The 27,148-nt window shown below is 40.0% G+C and overlaps 1 protein-coding gene across 8 annotated transcripts in view; it reads right to left on the bottom strand.

Annotated features, from left to right (window-relative positions):
* Positions 1–27,148, bottom strand: part of TANC2 (tetratricopeptide repeat, ankyrin repeat and coiled-coil containing 2) — a 675,729-nt gene that overhangs the window by 238,406 nt on the left and 410,175 nt on the right. For 7 of the 8 annotated variants that reach the window (XM_037886783.2, XM_037886784.2, XM_037886786.2 and 4 more), the window contains one exon: positions 11,210–11,320. The exons of the other annotated variant lie outside the window; for it this stretch is intronic. In XM_037886783.2, coding sequence (XP_037742711.1) covers positions 11,210–11,320 — 111 coding nt within the window. The remainder of the gene's footprint in view (positions 1–11,209; positions 11,321–27,148) is intronic. 8 annotated transcript variants of the gene reach the window in all.

Genomic DNA, 27,148 nt, shown 5'->3' with positions numbered 1-27,148 from the left:
CGAGGTTTGCTTAAGAGAGGCAGTGATGAATCTATCCATCTAGACTTAATTATAGCCATAACCTTCTAGCTCAATAGTTCTGCAAAAGATCATTAAGAGCAAAGGTCTTTATGATTTCCAGAGTGCTAAGTCTGCATCATACTTTAAGACACACATCATCTTTTTCAGAAGAGATTTAATTGCCAATACGTCTTTATAGAAAATGGGAGAATAACCTTTAATTATTAGTAGGATCTTGGTATAGAAATTTCAGGACAGCTGCTTAATAAAAAGTAGTTGGTCTCTCCGCAGGAATCTGCCACCATGTATTATGATGACATAAGTAAGATATTAACAAAACAAAATAGGGAAGGTGGCATCTAATTAATCATATGCTTTGTGAGGTTATGAGTCTAACTTGTTTTTGATTACTAATATATTCTTGCAATAAATGATCAGATATGTTACGTGTGACTTTGACTAATTTCTATTTAACTTTTCTGATATTTCACCATCCCAAAAATTAGATATTCAGTACACCCCACTTGTTTAATGCATGTAAGAATGTGTGGGCAGCTGTATTTTGAAGTTTGGAGACTTGGACTTTGGACTAAATGAGGAATGAGATGCATGTTTAAAAGCAGGAGAAGAGGAAGACATGGATGAGTGTGAAGGGGTGTATGAGGTCCATTGAGGTCCCCTGCTGGAGGCCTCAAAGTCCTACTACACCCCTCCCCAGAAAGGGAGCAGTGAAGGTGGGTCCTCCAGGCCTCCCTAGAGAGGCTGCAGGGAAGTAGCCAATCAGAGCGCAGTAGGCCAAGTTAAAAGGAGCTGCAGGACCTGAGCAAATCAGTTCCTGGCTGGGACCAAAGGGTGAGGAAGACTTGAAAGGCTGTGAAACTCTCCAGGGGAGGAGGCCTGGGAGAGACCCTCTTCAAGCAGGGAACAGACTGAGAACTTCAGCCCCGAGGTAAGGGTGAAGTGGAAGGGGCTACATAGGAAGTGGCCCAGGAACACCAGTAACTGTTACAGAAAGCAGCAAGTGACTGCTATTTATAAGGTCGCTGGGTCAGGACCTAGAATGGTGGGCAGGTCAGGGTCCCCTCACTGCCCATTGGCTTAGTGGCCACAGCGCTGAGAAGGGGACAAGTTTCATTTAGAAGTCCAAGTGAAGGGAAGGACTTAGGGAGGAAGCCCTGGGGGCACTGCTGTATAACAAGGCAGGGACGGACTTAAAGCTAGCCCAGGAAGTGCTGAGAACTGAGCCCAGAGACAGGGCTGCAGACATTACCAAGGGCATAGGGACAAGCCCTGTTGGACCCTTTACCCCAGAAGGGGTTTGTTCGTACATGTGTTGGACTGTGCGACTTAGTCAGAGGGCGGAGACACTGAAGATCTGCCTGACAAGGACAACAGCCAACAGGGGGCACCGCAAGCAAAGAGAGTACAGGTTTGCATCCAGCTGACAGAAGATGCTCACGAGAGGTGAGTGCAAACCGTCACAATAAGGATACTAGACGTATATTGTGTTGATCCAGTGGGCACATGGATAATATTCTGAAAGTGGTGACAGGTTTACAGACAGGTATGTGGGAGAATGAAAATTTAAGAGTGACATTCACCTGATGTTCAGAGTAAGCAAATAGGAGACCTGAACTAAAGAGAAAGTTGCGCCAGAGTAGTCTCCTCTTGCCCAAGAGCAGTCTTTTAGACCTAAGAATGAACAGTGCTATAATAAGAGCTAAGTATTTATTATTATTATTTATTATTAGGAAAGCAGTGTGACTAGATGACTAAGGCACGAGACTGGAAGTCAAGAGACTTCAGTTCAATTCCTCGGCTACTGACCTATTGTATGCTGTTGAGCCAAGTTACATCCCCTATCTGTTCCTTGGCTTTCCCACCTGTAAAATGGGGATTATTACACAGTGTGGGTGAAGCACGTTGAGATCTCTCTATGAAAAGTACTATGTAACAGCTATTCTATTTATATTCAAGACATTTAGCTGAAGAAATTTAGATAGTGTCAAATTCATTTGGATAGAACAGGCACTAAGAGGAATCAAGAAGAAGTAGTGGAGTAATTAAAAAGTGTCAAAAGACATATCAGTTATCACTGTTTTTTCTTCTTCAAGTGCTTGCTCATGTCAATTCCATTCTAGGTGACTCACAAGCAGTATCAATGGAGGTGGGCTCGGAGTTCACGGTATTGCAGCTTGCAGCACTGCTCTGCCAAAGCCAGCTTGTCTCGAGCTTCCTGGGTAAGTGTATAATGAGACGCGAATATGTGGACAGATGACCAGGTAGCGGCCTTACAGACAACGCTTGTGCCCTAGTCGAGTGTGCTGTCACAATTGCTGGCGGAGGCACCTTCACCAGCTCATAGCAGTAGCAGATGCAGGCCGTGATCCTGGACAAAATCCTCTGAGCAGACACTGGGCCACCTTTCATTCTGTCTGCCACCACAACGAACAACTGTGTTGACTTACAGAAAGGCTTTGTTCTATCTACGTAGAAGGCCAACATCCTCCTGACATCCAGGGTGTGTAGCCTGTGCTCCTCATCTGTCACATGAGGCTTTGGAAAGAAGACGGGTAAGCATATATCCTGGCCAGTATGAAACTGGGAAACGACCTTGGACAGAAACGCGGGGTGCGGTCGCAGCTGGACCTTATCCTGGTAGAAGACGGTATAGGGCAGCTCCGAAGTAAGCGTCCTGTTCTCGGACACCCAGCGGGCCAACTTCGCAACCAGGAACGAAACCTTCCAGGAGAGAAGCAGGAGAGAGCAGGAAGCCAGAGGCTCAAACGGAGGCCCCATGAGCCTCGACAGCACGAGATTCAGGTCCCAGGTTGGGGGACGGGATCCCAGAAGTGCGGGTAGAGACGCTCCATACCTTTCAAAAACCATGCCCCGTCCAGACTGAGGTGGCAATTTAAGGTGCTGACTTTGATCTACAAAGACCTAAATTAGCTGGGACCTTGCTGCTTTAGAGGCCACTTCTCTCCCTCAGGCCATATTGGCAGAGGCATTCAAGTTGGCTCCCCTCAATTTAAGAGAGGGGGCTGGAATTAGAGCATTCTGTGTAAGGAGCCCTCGCTCTGGAACAAGCTTTCACCCCTTGAATGAAATAGCCACGGTCCCTTGAGAGCACACTGCACCGGATATCAAATTACACAGGCTGCTGTGAAGATAGGTCTTTGAGAGAAACCAGGTGTTGAGGGACAGGGAAATTTTGTTGTTCTGAAGCTGATCTAATTCTGTTTTTATAAGTTACGCTAAAGGCATTTAGATGCCCCATTTTAATTTTTTTTAATAAATCTACAAATAATAGAAGATCCTGGAGATCTGTATACCAGCATTGCCTGGCCCAACGTGGAGTGATCAGAAAGATCGGACAAGGCAAGGCCAGAGTCATTCTTATCACCAATGAAAAGAAGAGTGAAAAGAGATACAGATGTCCGCTCCACACCAACAAAATCAGATTTGTTACTGAGTTCCCTATTCAACTCTGCTGTGAAGCAAAAACAAGGTGAGTTTCCACTGCTGCTTGTGGCAGAGACCTACGAGAAGACAGGTCTACCACGGACAGCTTCAAAAACCACTTGCGCTGTAACAATTTGTCTGTCTACATACATGTTTAGTGGCAAGTTAGAAGGCCACAGGAAATATCCAGTCATCCAAACACCAGTCTCAGAAGACTGCCACTTTCCAAGACAGGTACTGGGAACAAACATCCCCACTTGCTGAAGCAGAACACTGTTGCTGAGTTGTCTGGAACCTATCCAGAATGGCAGGTAAGGGTGTAATGTTGCAGGAAATTCTGTTGCTAAAAGAGCTTACACATATCATTCCGGTGTAGGCTTCTAAGAACGTCTAAGCCATGATACATTTTTAGTTATTTAAAATGGTTCTGAATCTGTATGTATAAAGAAAACAGCTTCTTTAGAGTTATGTTGGTGACACCGAGTCCCAAGTTACACAGAGCATTGGCTATTATTAGATCATAAGATGAAGCTGGAAGAACACTAGAATGATTTGAAGCTGTTTAAGAATCCATTTAATAAGTACACTGTGTAACAGCAGGGTATAAAAGTTATAGAGCTAAAGATAGCACATGAACAATAAACTGCACATACAATGTTATTTCCAGAAATCCTTGTCCAGAGCCTTTTCCCTTTAGATAAGAAGGCTCAATGGACTAGTCTGAGTTGTTTATCCACTTCAGGTACTCATAAATGCAGCTTTCTAAGTCCTCTCTCTGCTCAAGTTGTATCAGGTTAGAGGCTAGGTTTACAAAATAGCAGCTCGTCTATGGATCAGTCTAAACTGAGACATAATTTTGAAACTCATAATATATGGTAATAGTCCTATCACATTCAATTATTTCAGCTTTCTACACTAGCTTTCAGGATTTTTTTCTATTATTACCTACAATTGTTGATCTAGCTATTATTACCTCAAGATACAATGAAAGAAAACAGCATTGTCCTCCAAATGGAATCCTCAAAAGTGGCAAAGGTTTCCAGGGGAACCAACACACTACATTGCCATAATTTCTTTTTGCAATTAGGGCAGATCACTCTGATGTCACATTCCCTCCAAGTCAGTAAATTAGGTAACAGGGGGACAACCAAAAGGTCAAACAGTCAAATCCTTTGGCAGCACTAAATTTTGTCTTTTCCCATTCTCTACTATTCTTGAATAAGTTTAGTTCTCCAGTTGTCTTGCAGGTAGTGGCAGAGATTCCATCATTAAGGCACAAGACAAAACCACAATAATTTTGAAATGTTTAAAGTATTTTTCTTTTCACTCCCTGTTTATACCACCACTTCACAAAGGCAGGCCAGAAACCTATTTCTTCACTAAAGTTATTTTCTTTCATCACATGATGCTCATATTGGTCTACTGTAGGGTTTCTTGAGAGAGCTGCGTTGCTTGCATTTATTTTATTTTTAAAGAAAAAGTGCAGAGTTTCTTTTGAAAACCTAAACCATGATCCAGATATGAAGAACTATATGGACTTTATATATTGAAAATTAGGAGGTAGAGCATGCAGAAATCTCAGTCCTAATGTTTCTTTAAATCAAAGAGAAGAAAAATGCATGGTTAAACATAAACAAAACGGTGGTGGTGAACTGCCTTTCACTGTTAATGGAAGAGATACCCATAGGATATCTAATTCAGTTATTAATCGGAACAGATTACTTTGATCTTACTCTGAGGCAAGCAAAACATCCACTGACCAAGTATTTAAGATTTGTGTCCCAAAATTTCTGAAGGAGAATTGAATCAAATTAAAAGATAATGCTGTAACATGGTTAGCCTTTGAAATGCAATGACAAGGTAATAAATCATGCAAAATGCAACTGAAAACACTGATCTAACACAAAAGGCAATTACTTGAAAGCACTATCCATCTCAGAAATGTCTAATAGGTTTCCTGAGCATTTATAAATAAAAATGTGGGCATGCTTTAGATGCAAAGTTGAAAACAAAAAGTAATCTAGAGACGAAAGTCCTTAGAGTAAAACACCAGGTGGAACAAAGTGAACAGTACACCACACATCATATAAACAAAGGTACTTCTAAATGTCAGCATTAGGGAGACACTATCAAAATAAATAAATTCTATTGGCTATCATTAGATATTAAATCACAAATGCCAAAGTCAATACCACAATAATTCACAGTTGAACAACAGAGGTCTAAAGATAAAATCTTGCTCTTCCATGCTATGGCCGTGCAAGGCGGGGAAGAGGAGAAATGCTGGCTGTGCACTTAGTGATCCTGCCAGTGCAACTCAGGATGGCTTAGGAAGGTTGAGGCAACACACTTTCTAGTTCACAGCTGCTTTGACCGAGCTTAGAACATAAACCCATCTATCAAATGGCGAGTGCACCATATAGAATCCAGGGAGGTGGAGGACTGGTTACACTCCTTCATGACAGCACTAAGTGTATCCTGCCCATGGAGGTACTGGCAAGAAGGTAAAGTCGAATCCTCTTTTTCCAAAAAATGCACTCCAAAACAAAACAGGGCAAGATATAGCTCAAAATTAATAGCTATCACAATTACAAAATTAAACCTGGCACTACAGCTCGGAGGAATATTTGCTGTCCAAAAATTCTAAACAACTTATTCATTGTCATCTCTGATTGGATCATTTTGAAATATTGTGATAACACTTTATACAACTGGACCAAATTCTGCTCTCACTTATAATGTCAATTTTGTTTCCTACTTCTTAAAGAATTTAATTCATATTCTTCATTATGCAGAAGAACGTAAGCATATTGGACAGAATGCTCAGATTATAAAAAATATTTAAATAGAGAGTGAAAATTTTTCTTCAACAGCCCCAATTCCTCCCCTACTAACAGAAATATACCTTCTCTCAGGAATCCCTTTCTCTCCCCTTGCTCCCCCCAAAATGTAACATTCTACAATGATCCATAATGTAACATATCAAAAGAAATACTGCATGATACAAGCACAAAAGGCAAACCACAGGACAACAGTTACTCAGGAAACCACCTCCTAGTAATGTGCTGAAACATGCCTGACATTTAAAAATAAACATTTTAGCACTGAGCAAAATTCCATCCCGAGGCACCACAAACCGAGATGAGTATTTCTACATGCAGAGTAGGTAATGTTCTCCTCTCATCACTATTTACTGTTTTAAATGGCCTTTAAGTGTATTACTAATTAGACTACCCATCACAGATCGCATTACAAATTATTGCTACCCCTACTCAAATGTATCTTTATCCTTGTATTTTTTTCTTCTTTTCTTTAACTTTACACTTCAAGGATACCTATGTTTTGACAGTACTTGATAAAGTCCTTCAGAGAACACAGGCATTTTAGAAGAGGGTTTAAACAGGTCAAATATTAAAGAAATGATTTCAAATTCCTTTGAAAATATTTTGTGCATAAAAATTGCTTGTATTCTTATGGGGACCGATCTCTCTCTTTAATGTACCTTTCTGTACCATCCCATATAACTCAGGCTAGGATCAATCATTTTCTCTATATATTCTAACCATCCTCAAGATGATACACCAAGTTTGGTCTTTTTAGGCATATTAATACAAAACTGTTTTATTTTGTTTAAACTGCATTCAGATTGCAAAGTTCAGATCTCAAAAGTGAGGACATGCCAAAATTAAGGTTGCCACGGCAACCTTAATTTGGTATTCTTGTGTATATGCACTATGATAGAAAAGTCCCATATGATGTTGGGCCAGACTCACAACAGTCTCCAAACTGCCTATGGACTTCTGCTGCCCAGAGTACACTCCAACCCCTCTCATGCTTGTATGTCAGGGTCAGGTCTCTCTATGACCAGCTCCCAGCCCTGTCTGTCTTTGTGTAGACTTCCACCTCTCCGGAGCTCCTTACCCTTCCTCTTATGAGTTTTAGAAAGCTCTTTCTCCAGCCATCAACTCCTTCCCAAGGTTTTTCTCATGGACCCTCTACCCTAGCCAAGCCTTTTCCAGAATCAATGAAGGTCCTGCTCCCTTCCTGATCTCTCTCTGTTATGAGTAGTGACCTCATCTGCCTTCTTTCCCAGTATTCCTTGCTACAGCCTTTAATCTCAGCTTCCCCAGAAATGCAAGCCCAGAATGCCTTGCTGCTTCAACAAAGTCAGAGTTGAACTGAGCCATAAGCTAGCCTTAAAGGGCCCAAAACACTGACTTACAGGTCCAAGGATCCTCTTGTGGTTTTGTGAGGGGCAGAACTCATAAGGAGGAATAAAATACCCAACACTAACCTCACCCAGTGTCTGCCTGGGATGGGGGCAGGATGAGGTTTAGCTAGTTGAAGCTCAGTCCACACAAGAACTGAGGTGATCCTGGTTGACAAAGGCATGTGGATAACACCTGTCCCTTAACTTGAGGTGTGTGTCCATCTCTTGTTGTACAGGTTTGAACTATGTGGAACCTAGTTGGAAGATCAGGTTTCAGCCATATTCAGGATGGTTTTTTATCATTTATGCACCATCAGGAGGCTGTGACTGTTTCTTATAACTGCAGATATTGTAACAGTCTTCCATACCTTTGTCAGCTCAAGATTACATTGCTTGATGTACAGCAACATCTTATAACCAACTGAAACTGAACTTGGTGCAGGGTTCAGGTGTCTGTTTCTCATATGGGAGTATCATGCAGTGAGTCTATTATACCGGTATTCCAGGATCTGCACTAGTTGCTTAATAGTTTTCAGGTGAAATTTAAAAAGGTGTTTTTGATTTCTAAATCTCTACATGCCTGTTGACCTTCATACCTGTGGGACAACCACTCTGCGCTTACAAAGCTTGAGCTGAAGCACTTGTAGTATAATAGAGGGTGAGCTGCTGGCAAGGTGTTCTCTGTGAGGACATTTCAGCTTTTGGTGTTTCTCAGCCCTATTTAAAGAAGTCCAAATTTTATGATCTTCAGGGCCTGTTTCAAAGCTCAACTTTTCCCCCTAGCATTTGTGAAGGTGGAGAATTTTGAGATGGTTAGTGGCAGAAAAGGGGGGGGTGTTTCAATATTTCATTTGCCTGTCAATTGCCAAAGTTAAGTCATAGTAATTAGACTTTTAGATATTTTAAGTTCTATCAAGGGCACCGAGAATGAAGAAATTGGTGCTCTTTTTCCTTTGTATAAATTTAACAGACAAAATAAAACACACCAATTCACCCTGTTATCACGTATGCATACCTAGATGGCAATAAGAGTTCTGTGCATTTTATGTTCTTAACTGCAAACTAATATCTACTTTAATACAGATATTTTCTAACAGTCCGTACTTGAGATTTTCTACCATGAATTCCTGCACTCCCAGCAATTTCACTAGAGCACAGGACAGAACAGAATCAGAACGTTTACAGTCAAATGCTTTAGAAGCCTTTTCAGTGCGCCAACAGTATTTATTAGGCATTTAATAAAGTGGGCTAGTTACAACACCTCCATGTAAGCAAGGGTTATATGCTATCAAGCAGAAACTCACAGAGGAATAAGGGTTTTTAAAATTTATTAGTAGAAAGCAAGAGCTCCAGCCTTCAGGTTACCACTGTTTTCACAGCAGGGACTCTGGATCCAGATAGTTAAAGCATAACCCAATTCTACCACAAAAGAAAAGAGTAAATACCCACGAAGTATTGATTGCATGTACATACCTCATTTTAATGTTCCAAGGCATGAGGGGGGAAAGAGGAAGAAAACAGCGAATCGCACACTATACAAACTCCCTTTTCTGTGCAAATGGCTGCCTCAGTTTCAGAAGTTCTTCCTCAATAGATTGTTCTAGTCCTATTCAGTAGAACTTCTCATATTGATTGCAAACAAATAAATAACTACACATTTCAAGTCTGCATAGCCATTCAGACTCTGCAGTCTCTGGGATCCAATAAACTGCAGTTCTCCTGCTAAAAGAGCTGCTGGATGCCAAATGTGCAACCAGGCAGCAGGGGGTCAGGCGCCCCCGACAGATATCTTGACATGTGGATCTACACACAAAAAAAGTCCTCTGGGCCTCCCATAATCTACTGGCTCTGTCTTTACTCCAATCCAGTGCTTCTCATTGACATCCACAGAGGCATGCCTTTTTTGTTTTGTTTTTTTGTTAAGTACACTTTATGGTTGTTGAGGTGCTGAGAATCCTCACACATTTTTAACATGTTCATCCGCACTATCAACAAGCTATAGAAGCAGAACAGAGGGCAAAATTCAAGACTCCTCTGTCAAAGCAGCGCTTCTTGACTGTCTCCTTCTAGGCCTCTAAGCGTCTGCATCCTCCAAAAGTCGTGTCATATTAAATTTGAGAGAGAGAAGTTCTTAATTCCTTTTAATCAACTATGCAGTTCAGTTACAGTTCTTTATAAATACACAGCCATGACAGTATTTTTTTCCAATTGTGATCATCACAGTAGAAGGTTTTTAATTACATAGAAAGGGCAAAAGTTATATCAGTAAAATTCTGTTTGTAATACTGACTGATGCATTTAGAAAGAATGATCGCTTTTCACAGTAAATATGGTCTCAAAGAAAGCACTCTCTGAGCATAGGGAACCAGTATCAACAACTTTCCCGTAAGAATTTTATTCTGTTTCAAACATATTGCATGAAAGAAAGCTGTTCTCTCTGAATATCTGTGCACTATAGCTTTTCTCCAAATCATTCATTTTCTTTAAACACATCTCTGACAAAAGTGATATTGTCCTTTGACACTGACTCAAGTACCGGCACGTTCTCTACCTGGACATGATTCTTAAGGCAAGATTCCACATGGCCACAGACTGTTTGGGAGCAATTGGTACCATTTTACTCTGTCATAGGAATATGCTGATCATGTGATCCTGTAGCTTATACACTAATTCATCATCCAGAAGAGGAAATTACAGAATTCAGCAAAGATCTGAAAACGAACATTTCCTGCTCCTTTAAGCCCTGATCTGCAGCCGACTGTAACTGTAACATCTCTGACACAGCTCCATAAACTATCTTCTCAACCTTAATGAGGTTGCCAAGCAACTAGTCCAAGTTCAGAAGAATCTGGGAAAAGATACTGAGTCCTCAGCAAGATGCAGCTATATAAAAATGTAATGGCATTCACACATCTGTGTGCAGCCTGTGAGTGCTTGAAAATATTTACCAAATAAACGGACCAAAAAGTCAGAAAAATATAAGGTTAACTCAGGGAAATAAAATACTTCAGTTCCAACTATGTTTTTAACCAGATTATGACAGAGGCCTCTAACAAGATGCATACATTTTGAGAGTTCCTAAATTCTGCAGGGAACATAAATTAATGGCTTCCTCTGAAATAAATGTGATGTTCTTAATAGCAAATATACAAGAATTTATGCTTATGTATGAAATGATTTAATGATGGAATACACCAGAAGTATGTGTTTTATTCCAGTATTTCTGAAGATATGTCAGTAACAAAGATCAGCCTTAAGAGAGTATGCCTGTTTGATCAGCTTTTATTCACTTAAAATCAACTCTGTAGTAACTTCTTCATACTTTAGGGGGGAATGTGTCGCATGAACACACAACCACAAGTGACAAATAAAGTACAGATATCAATTAGAGACTGCCACCCAGCCAAGTGGGTCAGTCCATAAACCTAGGTTGGGGGAAGGGCCAAACAATCATTTAGAAAAAGGGGGCACAATGCATATGAAACTGTGCTGTGCTGGAAGGGCCCATCCTAGAGGCTTTGCATGCATGCTTACCAGGGCAGTATGCATCAACGTCCAGTTTCTGTGCTGAAGTGAGCGTTGGTGAGCCAAGCTCAGACTCTGGGATTCGAGGGCTCTCAACAAACTTTGCCTTCCTCAGGGGGGCTAAGGAGAAGGAGGGGGAAGAAAGAAAGAGAGGTCAAGAGTAAGGGAAACAGCAGGCAACAGATGGAAGCACTTAACTAAATGACACACTGTGTCGGACTCATATTAAGTTACCCTTTTTTTTGTGCATGCCAGAAAAAAAAATGATCTGCATTCTTCACAAAGGAGATGGGCTTGTTCAAAAGCTACAACAAACTGCAAAGTCTTACTTTAAAGTGTGCAAGCACTGAAGTACAGTTCTTGGTTGTCTAAACACTGGCTTTTTTCCCAGCCCCTCTCTAAAATTAATCTTTTATGAGGAACAAATGAACCTGGATTCAACAACTATAGAAAGGCTAAGATCATAGAGAGGAAAACAGAGCCTGCTAAGTTTTAAGGCATTTTGAATTGTTAGATAATTAAAATGCTTCCTTTGAACAGAAACTTCAACTTCAAAATATCAGTAGCACTCAGTATCTTCTGCTCTAGGAAATTCAGTATTAAATATGAGTTATCTGACTACACAGTTTAAGAAGGAAATTGATCATGTCGCTTCTTAGCCTTGCAAGCGCAGAAGGTCCAAGAGAGTTAAAAGAAAGAAGCAAAACTGTATTTTTTTCTTTGGCCAAGATATTGCCTGAGCTGATACTGTAAGGAAACATTGACTTTTACAGCAATGTGATTTTAGCAACAAATTTGAGCTGCGAGCACTGTGAAAGGCATTAGGCTTTAGGATGTTTGTGTGTAATGAAATACAATTTATAAAAACACTTTCAATGCTGAGATTTTAAACAAAAAATCTTGCTAGCCACTAGAAACAAATCTAGGAAAATAGTTAATATATGCAGAAATTATTGGATAAAGTTATACAATATTCAAAGTGGAATTATTATGAAAATTACAACTGAATGGAACTCTCACAAATCCACTGAAGTCCGAGTGTAATCTGAAAAGTTACTTGGTCACCAGGTTTAATGTCTCAGCAACTCAAATATCCTCAATTTACAATTAAAAAGATTCTTTTATACCTGCCAATCCTGCAAGTTTTAAATCTGGGAATTGAAAGTCAAGCTGGGTTCTTTCCTTCTCATGTACTATCACCTGTAATAAAGGCTCTACAGGTCAAATAATACCCGTAATGGCAGCTATGAATCCCATTGTTGCTAATGCATGTAACTGCAGGGTTAACTGACCTCCTGCATGATTGGAAATTAGTTAATGGTTCTGCGGATGCAAAAGAAGGAATACAATCCAGCTCACTTTCTCTAACTGCATTGTTTCTACAGTACTAACAGAAATAAAAAGAGGAAAAAATTACATTAAGCACAAAAGCAAAGAGAGCTATGAGACAGAATACATGCAGGGGACCAAATTTCTGCTCTCTGTTACATTGCTATAAATGCTGAGCAACTCCAATGACTTCAGTACAGTTACTCAGAATTTACACTGGTGTAACTGAGAACAGAATGTGTTCCAGGGGAGTTGAGCTGGTGACTAAGAAGGTGCCATTTCTGTACTGTCACTTTTCTGAATACAACCACACATTAGGTGATACTACAGTCACTCTGGGCTCCTAGCGTATGCTGCGTAACACAGCCCACACCACGCAATATGATAAGTTTAAAATTCCAAGTCATTAGTATGGAAATGATAAAAATTCCAGCAGTTAGCTGAGAGTTTGTAAAAACAGCCAGCAACACAAAAAAGGTTCCCAGAATTCTACTATGGTGATAGAAGAGGAGACTTTGATGAAAACAGGTAACTATGAGGAGAATACTATTGTAACATTTAGAACCAGCCCAGATAATCATCCCACACAGATCATTTTACTAATATTGCAGCTGTAATTGTTCTTTCACAAAGGCATGTACTGAAATTTAGGTTTCATTCCACTGAGGAGAGTCCAGTAACATTATTCTTCCTATTTACTAAGGTTTTGTATGGCATACAACACATCCTTAGATGAAATAAAGAATACAAGCATCATTTTGACACTGTTTAAGTAAACACTGGAAGGATTTTAATACAGCTTATAAAGAAGTAAAGCTTGTCTTTCTCTGCATAATAGTTTCTGGCTAACCAATTTTAGAGCCAGGAGTTATGTAAAGCTACGTTTACCTGACACTAAATAAAAAGGAGTTATTGCAGCACAGCACATATAGCAACCTCGCATAAAAAGAAATGATGTGCCCCAACTGCACATTCATCAAGGAATTCAGGTAGCATCATAAATCATAAGATTGAGGCTTACGTGGTTACTTTGTGTCATGAGGACCGCAAGATGGAATCACTGATTTAATTCTTGTACATTTGTGGGGAGAGGAAGTAAAATATACAAATCAAAACATTCTTCTCCATCATTCATTGTGTGTCCCTTACCCTACTTACATCTGCTTTCTAGATCTCAGAAGTCTCTCTTTTATTAATATATTTATTTAGAGTTCAATCTTATATAAATTCCATAAAAACAGATGCACATGTAAAGTGTGTTATGACCATGACATGCATTTAAAAATGTTTTTTAAAATTTTGCCCTTCTCCACAACTCTGACACTCTGCGTCTTGTCAAATTTTCATCTTCCCCGCTTCCTCATTTAGGGCCAACTCAGGAAAATATATAAGTACATGTATTAGTCCATTCCTGTTCTGAACACTTATGCATAGGATTATGTCCCATTGACTTCAATGGGATTTAAGCATGTACTTAAGTGGTGTCATGAACAGGGATGCTTTCCTGAATCAGGGCCCAAGGAAGTACATTTTAAAATATGTTCCATACAACATATAAAACAGGTTTCAGAGTAGCAGCCGTGTTAGTCTGTATTCGCAAAAAGAAAAGGAGGACTTGTGGCACCTTAGAGACTAACCAATTTATTTGAATATAAGCTTTCGTGAGCTACAGCTCACTTCATCGAATGCATCCGATGAAGTGAGCTGTAGCTCACAAAAGCTTATGCTCAAATCAATTGGTTAGTCTCTAAGGTGCCACAAGTACTCCTTTTCTTTTAACATATAGAACAGTTAGTATTACATCCTTTTCTTGATGTCATATCTTTATTTCACAGAGTACAACTCCCTATATCGCTAACAGCAGCGGTGTGCCTATCCTGGATTAAATATAAATCAAATCTTGTTAACCCAACAAAGGGGTAAAAGTGAATCATCAAAATGACTAAATCTCTCCTGCTTATATTGAAATGAACTTGGTGAAAAGTGCTGGACTGAAAACAAGGCAGCCTGAAGTCCTCTATTCATCTGAACAAAAAAAAAAGAAAACGCAGTACAGCAGCACTGCATGCTACTCCCCATCCCAACTCAGGAGCACTCTGCCACTGTACCTCAACCTTGGCCTGGAGATACGACTAATGGAGGCCGGAGGGTAATACTGTCTCTATGGCCCATTCAATGCTGATTTTACTGAAGTGGATCTCAGTCAGGGAATAGACTGAGAACATGAAGTGCTGTCAGATTACTTAGGTCACTGCTACCCTGGATAGGATTGGATTCAGTGAAAAGAAATGAAAGGCTTTGTACCCCATTCCCAGTTCCCTGAGCCATCTGGTTTCTGTGATTCACTTTTTGTGGGGAAAAAAATATTAGTCATAACTATTGTATAATGTCCACATCAAATATAATTCTGAGACAGAGAAACTGTACCATGTACGAACGGGGCAGCCATAGTCAGCCAGATAAATATGAAAGTCCTGGAACCATTTTAAATTCAATTTCTTCAACTAAACATCTTGAAACTTTCTTGATTGTAAAATCACATGTAACTGCTCATCCCTGCCTATCCCTCAGTGTACTGAACTCGCCCTTCTTTACACTGAACAGAGGAAAAGAAAAGGGAAAAGGAGGGGACCTGGGAGGATGAAAGGTTGTCACAGATGGGAGACTAACTGAACTTTACTCTTTCGCTACAAAACTATAAAATACCTTAACAGACCAAACTTGAACAAGGTATCCCCAGAGGGGTTGCAGTAAAATTCTCTCTGACATTCAGACAACATAACTTGAACCAGGACAGAAGAGTTTGGTCAAGCACCTGTGCCATGTCCTACGTGCCTTTCTATTATTCATAGTGTAGTTTCGACATCTGTTAAGTTGAGGCTTTGGTCACAAGTATGTTGCTTCATGTACAATTTAACAGAGATGTGTTTGCACTCTTTATTGGAAAAGTTAGTGCCCTTTATGTAGATATAGCTATAGCTGTAAAGACACTGATAGATGTTTTCAAAACCACTGCCCAAAATGAAGTAGCCAATTGTAAAGCGATTTCTTTAATAACTTTCAGTGACTTAACCAAGTTTGAAAAATTGCTTCTGAAAGATATGTCCTCGTCTAGAAAATCCTTGCTAAATTCATTCAGCTCTAAGGAACATTACAAGGGATTCTTTTCTCTAAAACAGTCACATGGTCTTCAATCTACATGTCTTCCTCTTTTCCTCCTCACTTCTTAACTAATTTTACAAACTTGTGATATTGATTTCTGTTCTTTTCCATTTCATATTGTATTTATGATTTGATATCTGTTATTGGTATGTATTGTAATGTCGGGCAAAAGAAAAATGCAATATCGCTAATTAAAATAATATCTATTGTTTAGTCTATTGTTAATATAGCATGAATAAAAAGTCACACTTATGTCAGTGATCACATACAATTGCTGAAAGGCTATATATCATATAATTAAAAGCAATTCTTTGATGCCTGCCTATGATTTTAGATTAAGAAATAGAATGTGTACAGAGGGTAAAAAATAAAAGATTTCAAATACTTAAAGAGAACATCAAATCTTCAGTGAAATCTGAACTGAGCACTTCTGCTTAAAAAGCGTCAATAAAAGCCTGAAGTACATATTCATAATTGCTTTAGAAAGCATACAAATATTTCAGATTAAAAATTAAACCTGGTAAGAAAAACAGAACACAACAAAAGAACAATTTGTTCACAAAGAGAAGGAACCATTTGCTATTGTAAATTCCAACTACTGCAGCACTAACAAACCAGAGAACAATCCTAACACAGCTGCAAATGTGAGCAATCAAACACAAAATTAACTCTTTTAAGAGCCAGTTATTATAGTGGATACAGTACAGCCAGTGATTTTATGACAGTTCCCAAAAATTTCCTTTTAAAACCTGATATCAATTATAGCCTGTGACACCTACTAAAATGGGTAAACTGAAGTAACCAGTTCTAAGCAAAAACCTACAATCAAGTACTAGTAGTTGTTACTGGGTTTTGTTTGTTTTGTCTGTATTGTTAGTTTTTATGTATAGCCATAAATATTAACTTTTGAGACTCATCCACAATATTGCTAGGTATAAAGTCATAGCAGAAGTATGTCAATATCCTTAAATGAACTCCATGCAGTTTTGATGATTGACCTGCTGAACCAAACCATAAAAGTACTGTTTTTTAAAAAAAATCTACCGAAGAACCATGTATTGAGGACAACATGAAAACAGCAATCCCTAGACTTCTGATGGGGTTTTTCAGCGAACCTTATCATTATTTAAACTCTATTAAAACAATGTAATTTGTTTATTTGAAAGATGTACTCTGCATAACTACTCCATCAAACACTGAATGTTGTTTTTAAATCATGTCTATTGATAGTATTACTTGCTGCCATGTTAGTTACTGCCAGCTTTTGACACCTTTGGTCAGGAATCAGAGTGATACAGTGATTTAATTCCGACATTACAAAGGTGAAATATCTTCCTTTCTTATAAATTTACAGAACCTTATAAGGCATGTTTTATATTTTTTTGTTCAGAATCTCTGGGATCATCCCATTAACACTATCAGGAATAGCAGGAGAGCAGAAATAATTCTAGGACTGTTTCTGGTATCCGTACAGATAAAAAACCTTTTGTACAAACAAACAGCAATGAGGTAGTTTCAGATTCACAATTCTGTTATTATTACCAAGGAGCTGAATAAATCAACAGTTCTATTACGCACCTTTAGTTGGTGAAAATCCAGTGTTTAAATGAAGCGCTATGAGGAAAGGGGCTTCATATAAAATGTTCAGTGTGAAGAAAAGGAAATACAAACTTAGTGCCCTCTTGAAACAACTTGTCTCTAAATGCTTTAACAGTCCAGACAATAGCTTTGCCAAGCTTAACATTTTCCCAGTACACGTGTATCCAAATTGGAAGATCTACATGAAAGAGAAGAATTGGATTTGAAGACCTAAAACTCTCATTTCCTTTAGTACTAACTTGGAAATCAAAACATTTTTAACAACTTGTTGCTTCAAGGATTTAGTTTGGATACTCAAAAAATCTTTTACCCACAATATTCCTCTTCTATACTTTGTTTATTACTAACCATTGTTCAATAAGATGTAATCTAAATTTCTGAGTGCGTCTCTTATGGCCAACTCCTGCTTCCCCAGAAGTGAATGGAAGTTTTTGCCAATAACTTCAATACGAGCAGCCATCAGCTTACAAAAGGTATTCAGTGAAATAACATTTTAATACGTCTTAGCACTTCTAGCTCTCTGATGTTTCAGTAGACGGTGCTTCACACATTGAAATTATTTCCATAACAACGGATTTTTCCACTGCAGTTATACATCAAAGAAAGATTTCTGCTCTTGTGCTTTAATTTGAAATCATATGATTGGACAAATGACCAGGGAGGAGTATAAAAATATTGCTCGGGGATGCAGGAGTGAAATCAGGAAGGCCAAATCACACCTGGAGTTGCAGCTAGCAAGAGATGTTAAAAGTAACAAGAAGGGTTTCTTTAGGTATGTTAGCAACAAGAAGAAAGTCAAGGAAAGTGTGGGCCCCTTCCTGAATGAGGGAGGCAACCTAGTGACAGAGGATGTGGAAAAAGCTAATGTACTCAATGCTTTTTTTGCCTCTGTCTTCATGAACAAGGTCAGCTCCCAGACTGCTGCGCTGGGCAACACAGCATTGGGAGGAGGTGACCAGCCCTCTGTGCAGAAAGAAGTGGTTCGGGACTATTTAGAAAAGTTGGATGAGCACAAGTCCATGGGGCGGATGCGCTGCATCCGAGAGTGCTAAAGGAGTTGGCGGCTGTGATTGCAGAGCCATTGGCCATTATCTTTGAAAACTCATGGCGATCGGGGGAGGTCCTGGACAACTGGAAAAAGGCTAATGTAGTGCCCATCTTTAAAAAAGGGAAGAAGGAGGATCCTGGGAACTACAGGCCAGTCAGCCTCACCTCAGTCCCTGGAAAAATCATGGAGCAGGTCCTCAAGGAATCAATTCTGAAGCACTTAGAGGAGAGGAAAGTGATCAGGAACAGTCAGCATGGATTCACCAAGGGCAAATCATGCCTGACTAATCTAATTGCCTTCTATGACGAGATAACTGGCTCTGTGGATGAGGGGAAAGCGGTGGATGTGTTGTTCCTTGACTTTAGCAAAGCTTTTGACACGGTCTCCTACAGTATTCTTGCCAGCAAGTTAAAGAAGTATGGGCTGGATGAATGCACTATAAGGTGGACAGAAAGTTGGCTAGATTGTCGGGCTCAACGGGTAGTGATCAATGGCTCCATGTCTAGTTGGCAGCCGGTATCAAGTGGAGTGCCCCAAGGGTCGGTCCTCGGGCCGGTTTTGTTCAATATCTTCATATATGATCTGGAGGATGGGATGGATTGCACCCTCAGCAAGTTTGCAGATGACACTAAACTGGGAGGAGAGATAGATACGCTGGAGGGTAGGGATAGGATACAGAGGGACCTAGACAAATTGGAGGATTGGGCCAAAAGAAATCTGATGAGGTTCAACAAGGACAAGGGCAGAGTCCTGCACTTAGGATGGAAGAATCCCATGCAGCGCTACAGACTAGGGACCGAATGGCTCAGCAGCAGTTCTGCAGAAAAGGACCTAGGGGTTACAGTGGACGAGAAGCTGGATATGAGTCAACAGTGTGCCCTTGCTGCCAAGAAGGTCAATGGCATTTTGGGATGTATAAGTAGGGGCATTGCCAGCAGATCGAGAGACGTGATCGTTCCCCTCTATTCGACATTGGTGAGGCCTCATCTGGAGTACTGTGTCCAGTTTTGGGCACCACACTACAAGAAGGATGTGGAAAAATTGGAAAACGTCCAGTGGAGGGCAACAAAAATGATTAGGGGACTGGAAAACATGACTTATGAGGAGAGGCTGAGGGAACTGGGATTGTTTAGTCTGCGGAAGAGAAGAATGAGGGGGGATTTGATAGCTGCTTTCAACTACCTGAAAGGGGGTTCCAAAGAGGATGGATCTAGATTGTTCTCAGTGGTAGCTGATGACAGAACGAGGAGTAATGGTCTGAAGTTGCAGTGGGGGAGGTTTAGGTTGGATATTAGGAAAAACTTTTTCACTAGGAGGGTGGTGAAACACTGGAATGCGTTACCTAGGGAGGTGGTAGAATCTCCTTCCTTAGAAGTTTTTAAGGTCAGGCTCGACAAAGCCCTGGCTGGGATGATTCAGTTGGGGATTGGTCCTGCTTTGAGCAGGGGGTTGGACTAGATGACCTCCTGAGGTCCCTTCCAACCCTGATATTCTATGATTCTACTGAAGATAGTTAAGTCCCAGGCAGACTGCGAAGAGCTACAAAAAGGATCTCTCAAAATTGGGTGACTGGGCAATAAAATGGAAGATGAAATTCAATATTGATAAATGCAAAGTAACACACTGGAAAACATAATCCCAACTATACATATAAAATGATGGGGACTAGAGATCTATAAAATCATGACTGGTGTGGGGAAGTAAATAAGGAAGTGTTTACTCCTTCTCATAACAAAAGAAGTAGGGGTCACCAAATGAAATTAATAGGCAGCAGGTTTAAAACAAACAAAAGGAAATATTTTTTCTCACAACGCACAGTCAACCTGTGAAACTCCTTGCCAGAGGATGTTGTGAAGGCCAAGACTATAACAGGGTTCAAAAAAGAACTAGATAAATTCATGGAGGATAGGTCCACCAATGGCTATTAGCCAGGATGGGCAGAGATGGTGTCCTTAGTGTCTGTTTGCCAGAAGCTGGGAATTGGCAACAGCGGATGGATCACTTGATGATTATCTGTTCTGTTCATTCCCTTTGGGGCACCTGGCATTCACCACTGTCGAAAGACAGGATTCTGAGCTAGAAGGACCTTTGGTCTGACCCAATATGGCCATTCTTATGTTCTTAGCACTGGCCTAAAAATTATAAGGTGGGCACCACCTCCTCTTCAAATGGGCCTGATTCGGTAGGCAGCCTCTGATCATGCCTACCAGATTGGGCCTTGCACGCAGGATAGGTGGGCGAATGCCTATCTTCTCTCAGTTCATGGCTCACTCTGGGTCTTAGGTGGGAGATAGGCATCCAGACGCCTACAATGAGGCAGCAGTGCATATGCCCAGAGGCAGAAACTTAGGCACCCAGGGAACTTTTACCCTGAAAATTTAGGTGCTGAGTGAGTTTAGGCAGCTACAGAGTTCAGTGGGAGTTTTGTGGTTTGCAGTGGAGCCAAAAATTGCAACTTAAGTGCCTTTGTGAATCTGGGCCTTAGCCTCTCTGGAGTCAAGATGACTCCCAAGGTCAATGGTGTTAAATGCTCAGTATCTGACTCAGCTGACTGGGCCCGAAGAGTCCCTTTCCACCCCAGATCAGTAAGTTTGAGATGTCCCTCCCAATTTTCAAATGTTCAATTTGAGAGAGAAAGCAGACTGAACACCTAGGTTGTAACCATCTCCTAGGCACCAAACTTGGACACTTGTAAGACACATCATGACCATGCAGAAAACACCAGATTTAAAGCCTGATTTTTTAGCTGTTTTAGCCCTTCTATCTGTGAGATCAACAGACAAATCCCTACAAGGAAATATCAGCCAAACAGTTCAGTAGAAATGAAGCAGCCCACAATGACTGCAATGGGTGTCACAAAAAAGTTGTTGGGAATGTTTCTGGATAAATAAAATTGACTGACTGACCAGTTTACCAATTATATGCTGGGTTTCAGAGTAGCAGCCGTGTTAGTCTGTATTCACAAAAAGAAAAGGAGTACTTGTGGCACCTTAGAGACTAACAAATTTATTTGAGCATAAGCTTTCGTGAGCTACAGATCACTTCATCGGATGCATTCAGTGGAAAATACAGTGGGGAGATTTATATACATAGAGAACATGAAACAATAGGTGTTACCATACACACTGTAACCAGAGTGATCACTTAAGGTTAGCTACTACCAGCATGACCCCCTGTTTATCCCCCCACACTGTTCCTCAGACATTCTGGTCAACTGCTGGAAATGGCCCACCTTGATTATCACTATAAGAGGTTTCCCCTCCCGGCCCCCCGGCTCTCCTGCTGGTAATAGCTCACCTTAAGTGATCACTCTGGTTACAGTGTGTATGGTAACACCCATTGTTTCATGTTCTCTGTGTATATAAATCTCCCCACTGTATTTTCCACTGAATGCATCCGATGAAGTTAGCTGTAGCTCACGAAAGTTTATGCTCAAATAAATTTGTTAGTCTCTAAGGTGCCACAAGTACTCCTTTTCTTTTTGCAATTATATGCTGGAAATTGCAGCCAAAGAGACAGAGAAAAAAATGATGAGGGAGTGCTAGGGACACTGAATTTGTTCCAAACTTGTTGCCTGTTGGATAGTTAAAAAGATCTCGAGGGTTGTAGAGGCCACTATCCTTTTCATAGTTTCATAACTATACGCAAGGGCTGAGTCCGGAGAAGAAACAGCACTTATATAACCCGTTGTCAATCACAACAGTGAGAGAGAAATAAAAGATATCTCTAAATTGAAGACAATCCAAAGTATGTATTGTCTAATGTCACATCTTTTTAAAAAATAGCAGTTTTAAAATATTGTTTCATCAGACATTCATCTATCAAAGTTTTCTTTGGTCTCTACATAACAATTTAATAGAGATTGTCACTTTGCTTGTTTAGAAATTATATCACCTTTGACCTTGTATTCCCATCCAACAGTTCCCATATACACTGAGTGATTTTGGTGACCCACAATGAGTGTACACTAAACTGAGCTACTGTTTCAGTTTGGATTTTATTTGTATTTATCCAGCTGACCTTATTCCCTCAGATTGCAGCTGGTTGACAAGATTAAGCACATCTTCTGACATCCTCTAGGCTAATTTCTGCTGTCTGCAATCAATCAACCTACCAATGAAAACAGGCATAATTAAGTCAAGAATTAGTTCAATAGGCTCATGCATCCTCTTTCTAGGATCAGAGGAACCTCTACATGATCAATTATCTACACAATCAATTCTTACTTCACCCAAAATTCAGCGAACATATTTGAATTTCACACAGTGGTTTTCCCCACCTAAAAACATGATGTGAGTCTTGAGAATTCCCACAATCATTAAACAAGTAGTTCTCAAATAATGTGACTCAAAACCCAACCATTTCTTTTGCAGTTAACACAATCTCTCTAGAAATAACTGCAGTTAGAGGAACAGAATGATCATTTCTTTGGTTTCTGAGGGTCCAAAGATTTAAAAGAAAATACAAAATTTCATACCAATCTCATCACACTAAAATAGGGGTTTTGCTTAAAAATGGTAAACTCTCCTATGTCATCAGTGCACAAGGATTATCCTTACCAGATCTCATGTAAGCACGCATTCTCCGCTGGAAAATAAACCAAAACCAAAATTCCAACAAACAGAACACAGATTCAGGGATTTGTTTCATCTTTTCCTATTATTATTAACCAGTTTATTTGAGCATAAGCTTTCGTGAGCTACAGCTCACTTCATCGGATGAAGTGAGCTGTAGCTCACGAAAGCTTATGCTCAAATAAATTGGTTAGTCTCTAAGGTGCCACAAGTACTCCTTTTCTTTTTGCGAATACAGACTAACACGGCTGTTACTCTGAAACTTCTTATTATTATAATTTGTCTGAATTTTGAAAAGTGATATAGATTCCTTCCCAGTAAAGACTTCCTGCACAACAGAGTCTGAATATGTGCTGTACACGCTGTCTCAAGTGTGGTGAACTTTCTTATGGTAAAAGCAATACGATGAGCATTCAGTGTACAGCATAAAATTGACAAAATAAAAATGCATTGTACATTTGCCATTATTCTCCCTAAAGAGTTCACAAGTATCCTTTACATCTGACTTTTTGCCTTCCTGTATGAAATGGGCTGTTTGTCCATAAGCATTAACTGTGCAAAACTATAAACATTAAAACAGCTTTTCCTATGTACACAGCCCTCACACTTTTTTAAACAGGCAGTAATTTTTCATCCATACTAGTCCATTGCTTATAATTGTGTAAAATTTGGCTGAGAAAACAGATGTTTGCAATAACCAATTACAGCAATGTGGCAGATTGTAAGTCAAGAGGTCAATAATTAATATGGATCTCTTTTTGGAATTGCAAATGCAGTTTTTTTTCAGAGAAATGCATCAATTACAATAAATATTATAGAGTCAAAAGCGCCATAATTGGAGTTAGTAAGGCTGAAAGGCATTTTCATTTGCTGCTGCTTCTGAATTTCTATCATTAGTCCAGTTTGTGTGTACACTTTAAGGTCCAACCCTATTCCCAGGAAGATAGACAATTGCAAACCTCCTATTGACTTCCACTGCAGAATTATACTCCAAATGTAGGAAGTTATATTAAGATAACTTAAAAAATTACCTAAAAACACATATTATAAGTACTACATACCCAATCCTGCACTCCTTACTAAGACTTAACTTCCACTCATGTCCTATTGAAGTCAACGGACCGAAACTGGAGATCCTTGCACAGCTGCAAGTAGAACTCCCATGTGACTTTGATGGGAATTTTGCATGAGTAAGGACTAGAAGATTCATCCAATGATAGGAATTAATAACACAATGCAAACTGCTTAGTAACAAATATTCAAAAAGTTTAATTGGCATGATTAATTTATAATAATAATTTCTGCAGTGGATGTTTGCTTTTCAGTGGGGCAAAGAGCCTGTCTTTCTGATTCTCAGTTTTAATCCTCTGATTCTCCTTTATATCCTCAGGGACACTGTCAGTACAGAACTTGAATTGGTCAGTAGCGCAAGTGATGCCCAATCTTTATAACAATTATGAATGTGTCATTGTGGATTAGTTTAGAAGGGACCTTTAATGTTTACTTCAGTCTAAATTTATTTGTGAGCGTGGAGAATACTTTCCAAAGAGGACAAATGACTAGTGTCTTCATTCCAGAACGGTCTCCTAACAATTGAATCCTTTGGTCTCTCTCCCATTGGCATGATTCATACAGAGATACCTTTCCATTAGCAAGAATTTCAAGGAGAAAAGTGATGCACTGACTGCTGTCAATGGTGTCCAAAGGGTTGATTAGCAGGAGGTGCACAGAATTCCTGCCCCAAACTAGATATGCGTCTCTATGCTGAAGGAGGAAAGAGTAACTTTATCACCTAATGTGTTAGCTGTATGTGAATTAGAAATTGTATTCTTAATCTTAAAAATTTGGTTAGAATTTATGTATACACATTTAATAAAATACTGTAAAACAAACAGTAGGAAAAATATTTTTGAACTTGCAAAAAATAAAGCCAGTGTAATTGCTAGAACTCTTTAAGAGCAAAGATCCACGGTATTGCAAACGAAAACCTATCTGAGGATTAGAAGCTGTCAGCCCAAATTTATACTATTTTTCTAAGGCACAGACTGGGGATCTCTGTTCTTTAAGCATGTTAGTTATTTCTGAAGATCTGCTCACTGAATCACAAAGACAAGGATGGAATGAATGGTATGGTATGGTCTGCGACAGCTACCCATTCATTTTCACTGCTGTGCTATCAACACATTCCCATCAGGCACAGAAAACATTTAGAAACTGAGGAGCTACTGAGGGTTCATCCTTTATTTCTGTGGACTGAATATTAGGATCAATTTTATTTGTTAGTGCTTAATTCCAGGATTACTATCTAATATAAAATAAAATTTGAACAAAAACATAAGAAATTATCTATTCTTTTAGAGCTATCATATTTTCTCTCTGTCCTATTACGAGTGGCATTTATTGTGCCTTAGCATGAGGTACTTAATATCTGTGCAGCTCACTAATTCCATTGCATTTTCTATTTATGTCATTATTTCTCTGTCATGCAGTTTATGACTGAGCTAGTGTTTAATTAGGAAAGATTTCTTCAGATTAAAAGAAAGGCAGTCATAAAAGGACAATCTAACGCATTAGTGAAAGACTTACATCTCAGAAATTCAGTTTCAGCTCTCTAACTAAATGTTTAGTTTTGGTTAAAAGGAGAATTAATGCTGAATTACCTTCTTATTGATAAGATAATTTGGGATATTCGACAGTCTGTCTCTTTGCATCAATTATCTATTTATTTCAGACTGGAAAATAAAATAAACTATTATGCTTCATCTTCATATGCAGTCAGTTGCTAGTCAATTTCACTTAGATGCTCCTATAACCAGAAGAATGCCACAATATTTAGGTTTCAGGAGAGCAAGTCTGCTTAAAAATGTTTTTGTTTACACTGGAATTAAAAAACAACAGAATAGGAGCATTTCCATTCCCCCTCACAAAACCTGAATGTATGTGTTAGCATGGGAGTTGGAATCCTCACATCCAACCTAGAGGCAAAAAAAGACACAAGCTACCATGAGCCATTGCAGAGCCATTGGCCATTATCTTTGAAAACTCATGGCGATTGGGGGAGGTCACGACTGGAAAAAGGCTAATGTAGTGCCCATCTTTAAAAAAGGAAAGAAGGAGGAGGGTTTCTTCAGGTACGTTGGCAACAAGAAGAAAGCCAAGGAAAGCGTGGGTCCCTTACTGAATGAGGGAGGCAACCTAGTGACAGAGGATGTGGAAAAAGCTAATGTACTCAGTGCTTTTTTTGCCTCTGTCTTCACGAACAAGGTCAGCTCCCAGACTGCTGCGCTGGGCAACACAGCATGGGGAGTAGGTGGCCAGCCCTCTGTGGAGAAAGAAGTGGTTCGGGACTATTTAGAAAAGCTGGACATGCACAAGTCCATAGGGCCGGATGCGTTGCTTCTGAGAGTGCTAAAGGAGTTGGCGGCTGTGATTGCAGAGCCATTGGCCATTATCTTTGAAAACTCATGGCGATCCAGGGAAGTCCCGGACGACTGGAAAAAGGCTAATGTAGTGCCCATCTTTAAAAAAGGGAAGAAGGAGGATCCTGGGAACTACAGGCCAGTCAGCCTCACCTCAGTCCCCGGAAAAATCATGGAGCAGGTCCTCAAGGCATCAATCCTGAAGCACTTACACGAGAGGAAAGTGATCAGGAACAGTCAGCATGGATTCACCAAGGGAAGGTCATGCCTGACTAATCTAATCACCTTCTATGATGAGATTACTGGTTCTGTGGATGAAGGGAAAGCAGTGGATGTATTGTCTCTTGACTTTAGCAAAGCTTTTGACACGGTCTCCCACAGTATTCTTGTCAGCAAGTTAAAGAAGTATGGGCTGGATGAATGCACTATAAGGTGGCTAGAAAGTTGGCTAGATTGTCGGGCTCAGCGGGTAGTGATCAATGGCTCCATGTCTCGATGGCAGCCGGGTATCAAGTGGAGTGCCCCAAGGGTCGGTCCTGGGGCCGTTTTTGTTCAATATCTTCATAAATGATCTGGAGGATGGTGTGGATTGCACTCTCAGCAAATTTGCGGACGATACTAAACTAGGAGGAGTGGTAGATACGGTGGCAGGTAGGGATAGGATACAGAGGGACCTAGACAAATTGGAGGATTGGGCCAAAAGAAATCTGATGAGGTTCAACAAGGATAAGTGCAGGGTCCTGCACTTAGGACGGAAGAATCCCATGCACCGCTACAGACTAGGGACCGAATGGCTAGGCAGCAGTTCTGCGGAAAA

Source organism: Chelonia mydas, chromosome 27 (assembly GCF_015237465.2).
Source record: "Chelonia mydas isolate rCheMyd1 chromosome 27, rCheMyd1.pri.v2, whole genome shotgun sequence".
NCBI classification, from domain to species: domain Eukaryota; kingdom Metazoa; phylum Chordata; order Testudines; family Cheloniidae; genus Chelonia; species Chelonia mydas.
Note: the sequence above shows the minus strand (reverse complement) of the source record. Positions and strands in the feature narration are given on the sequence as shown.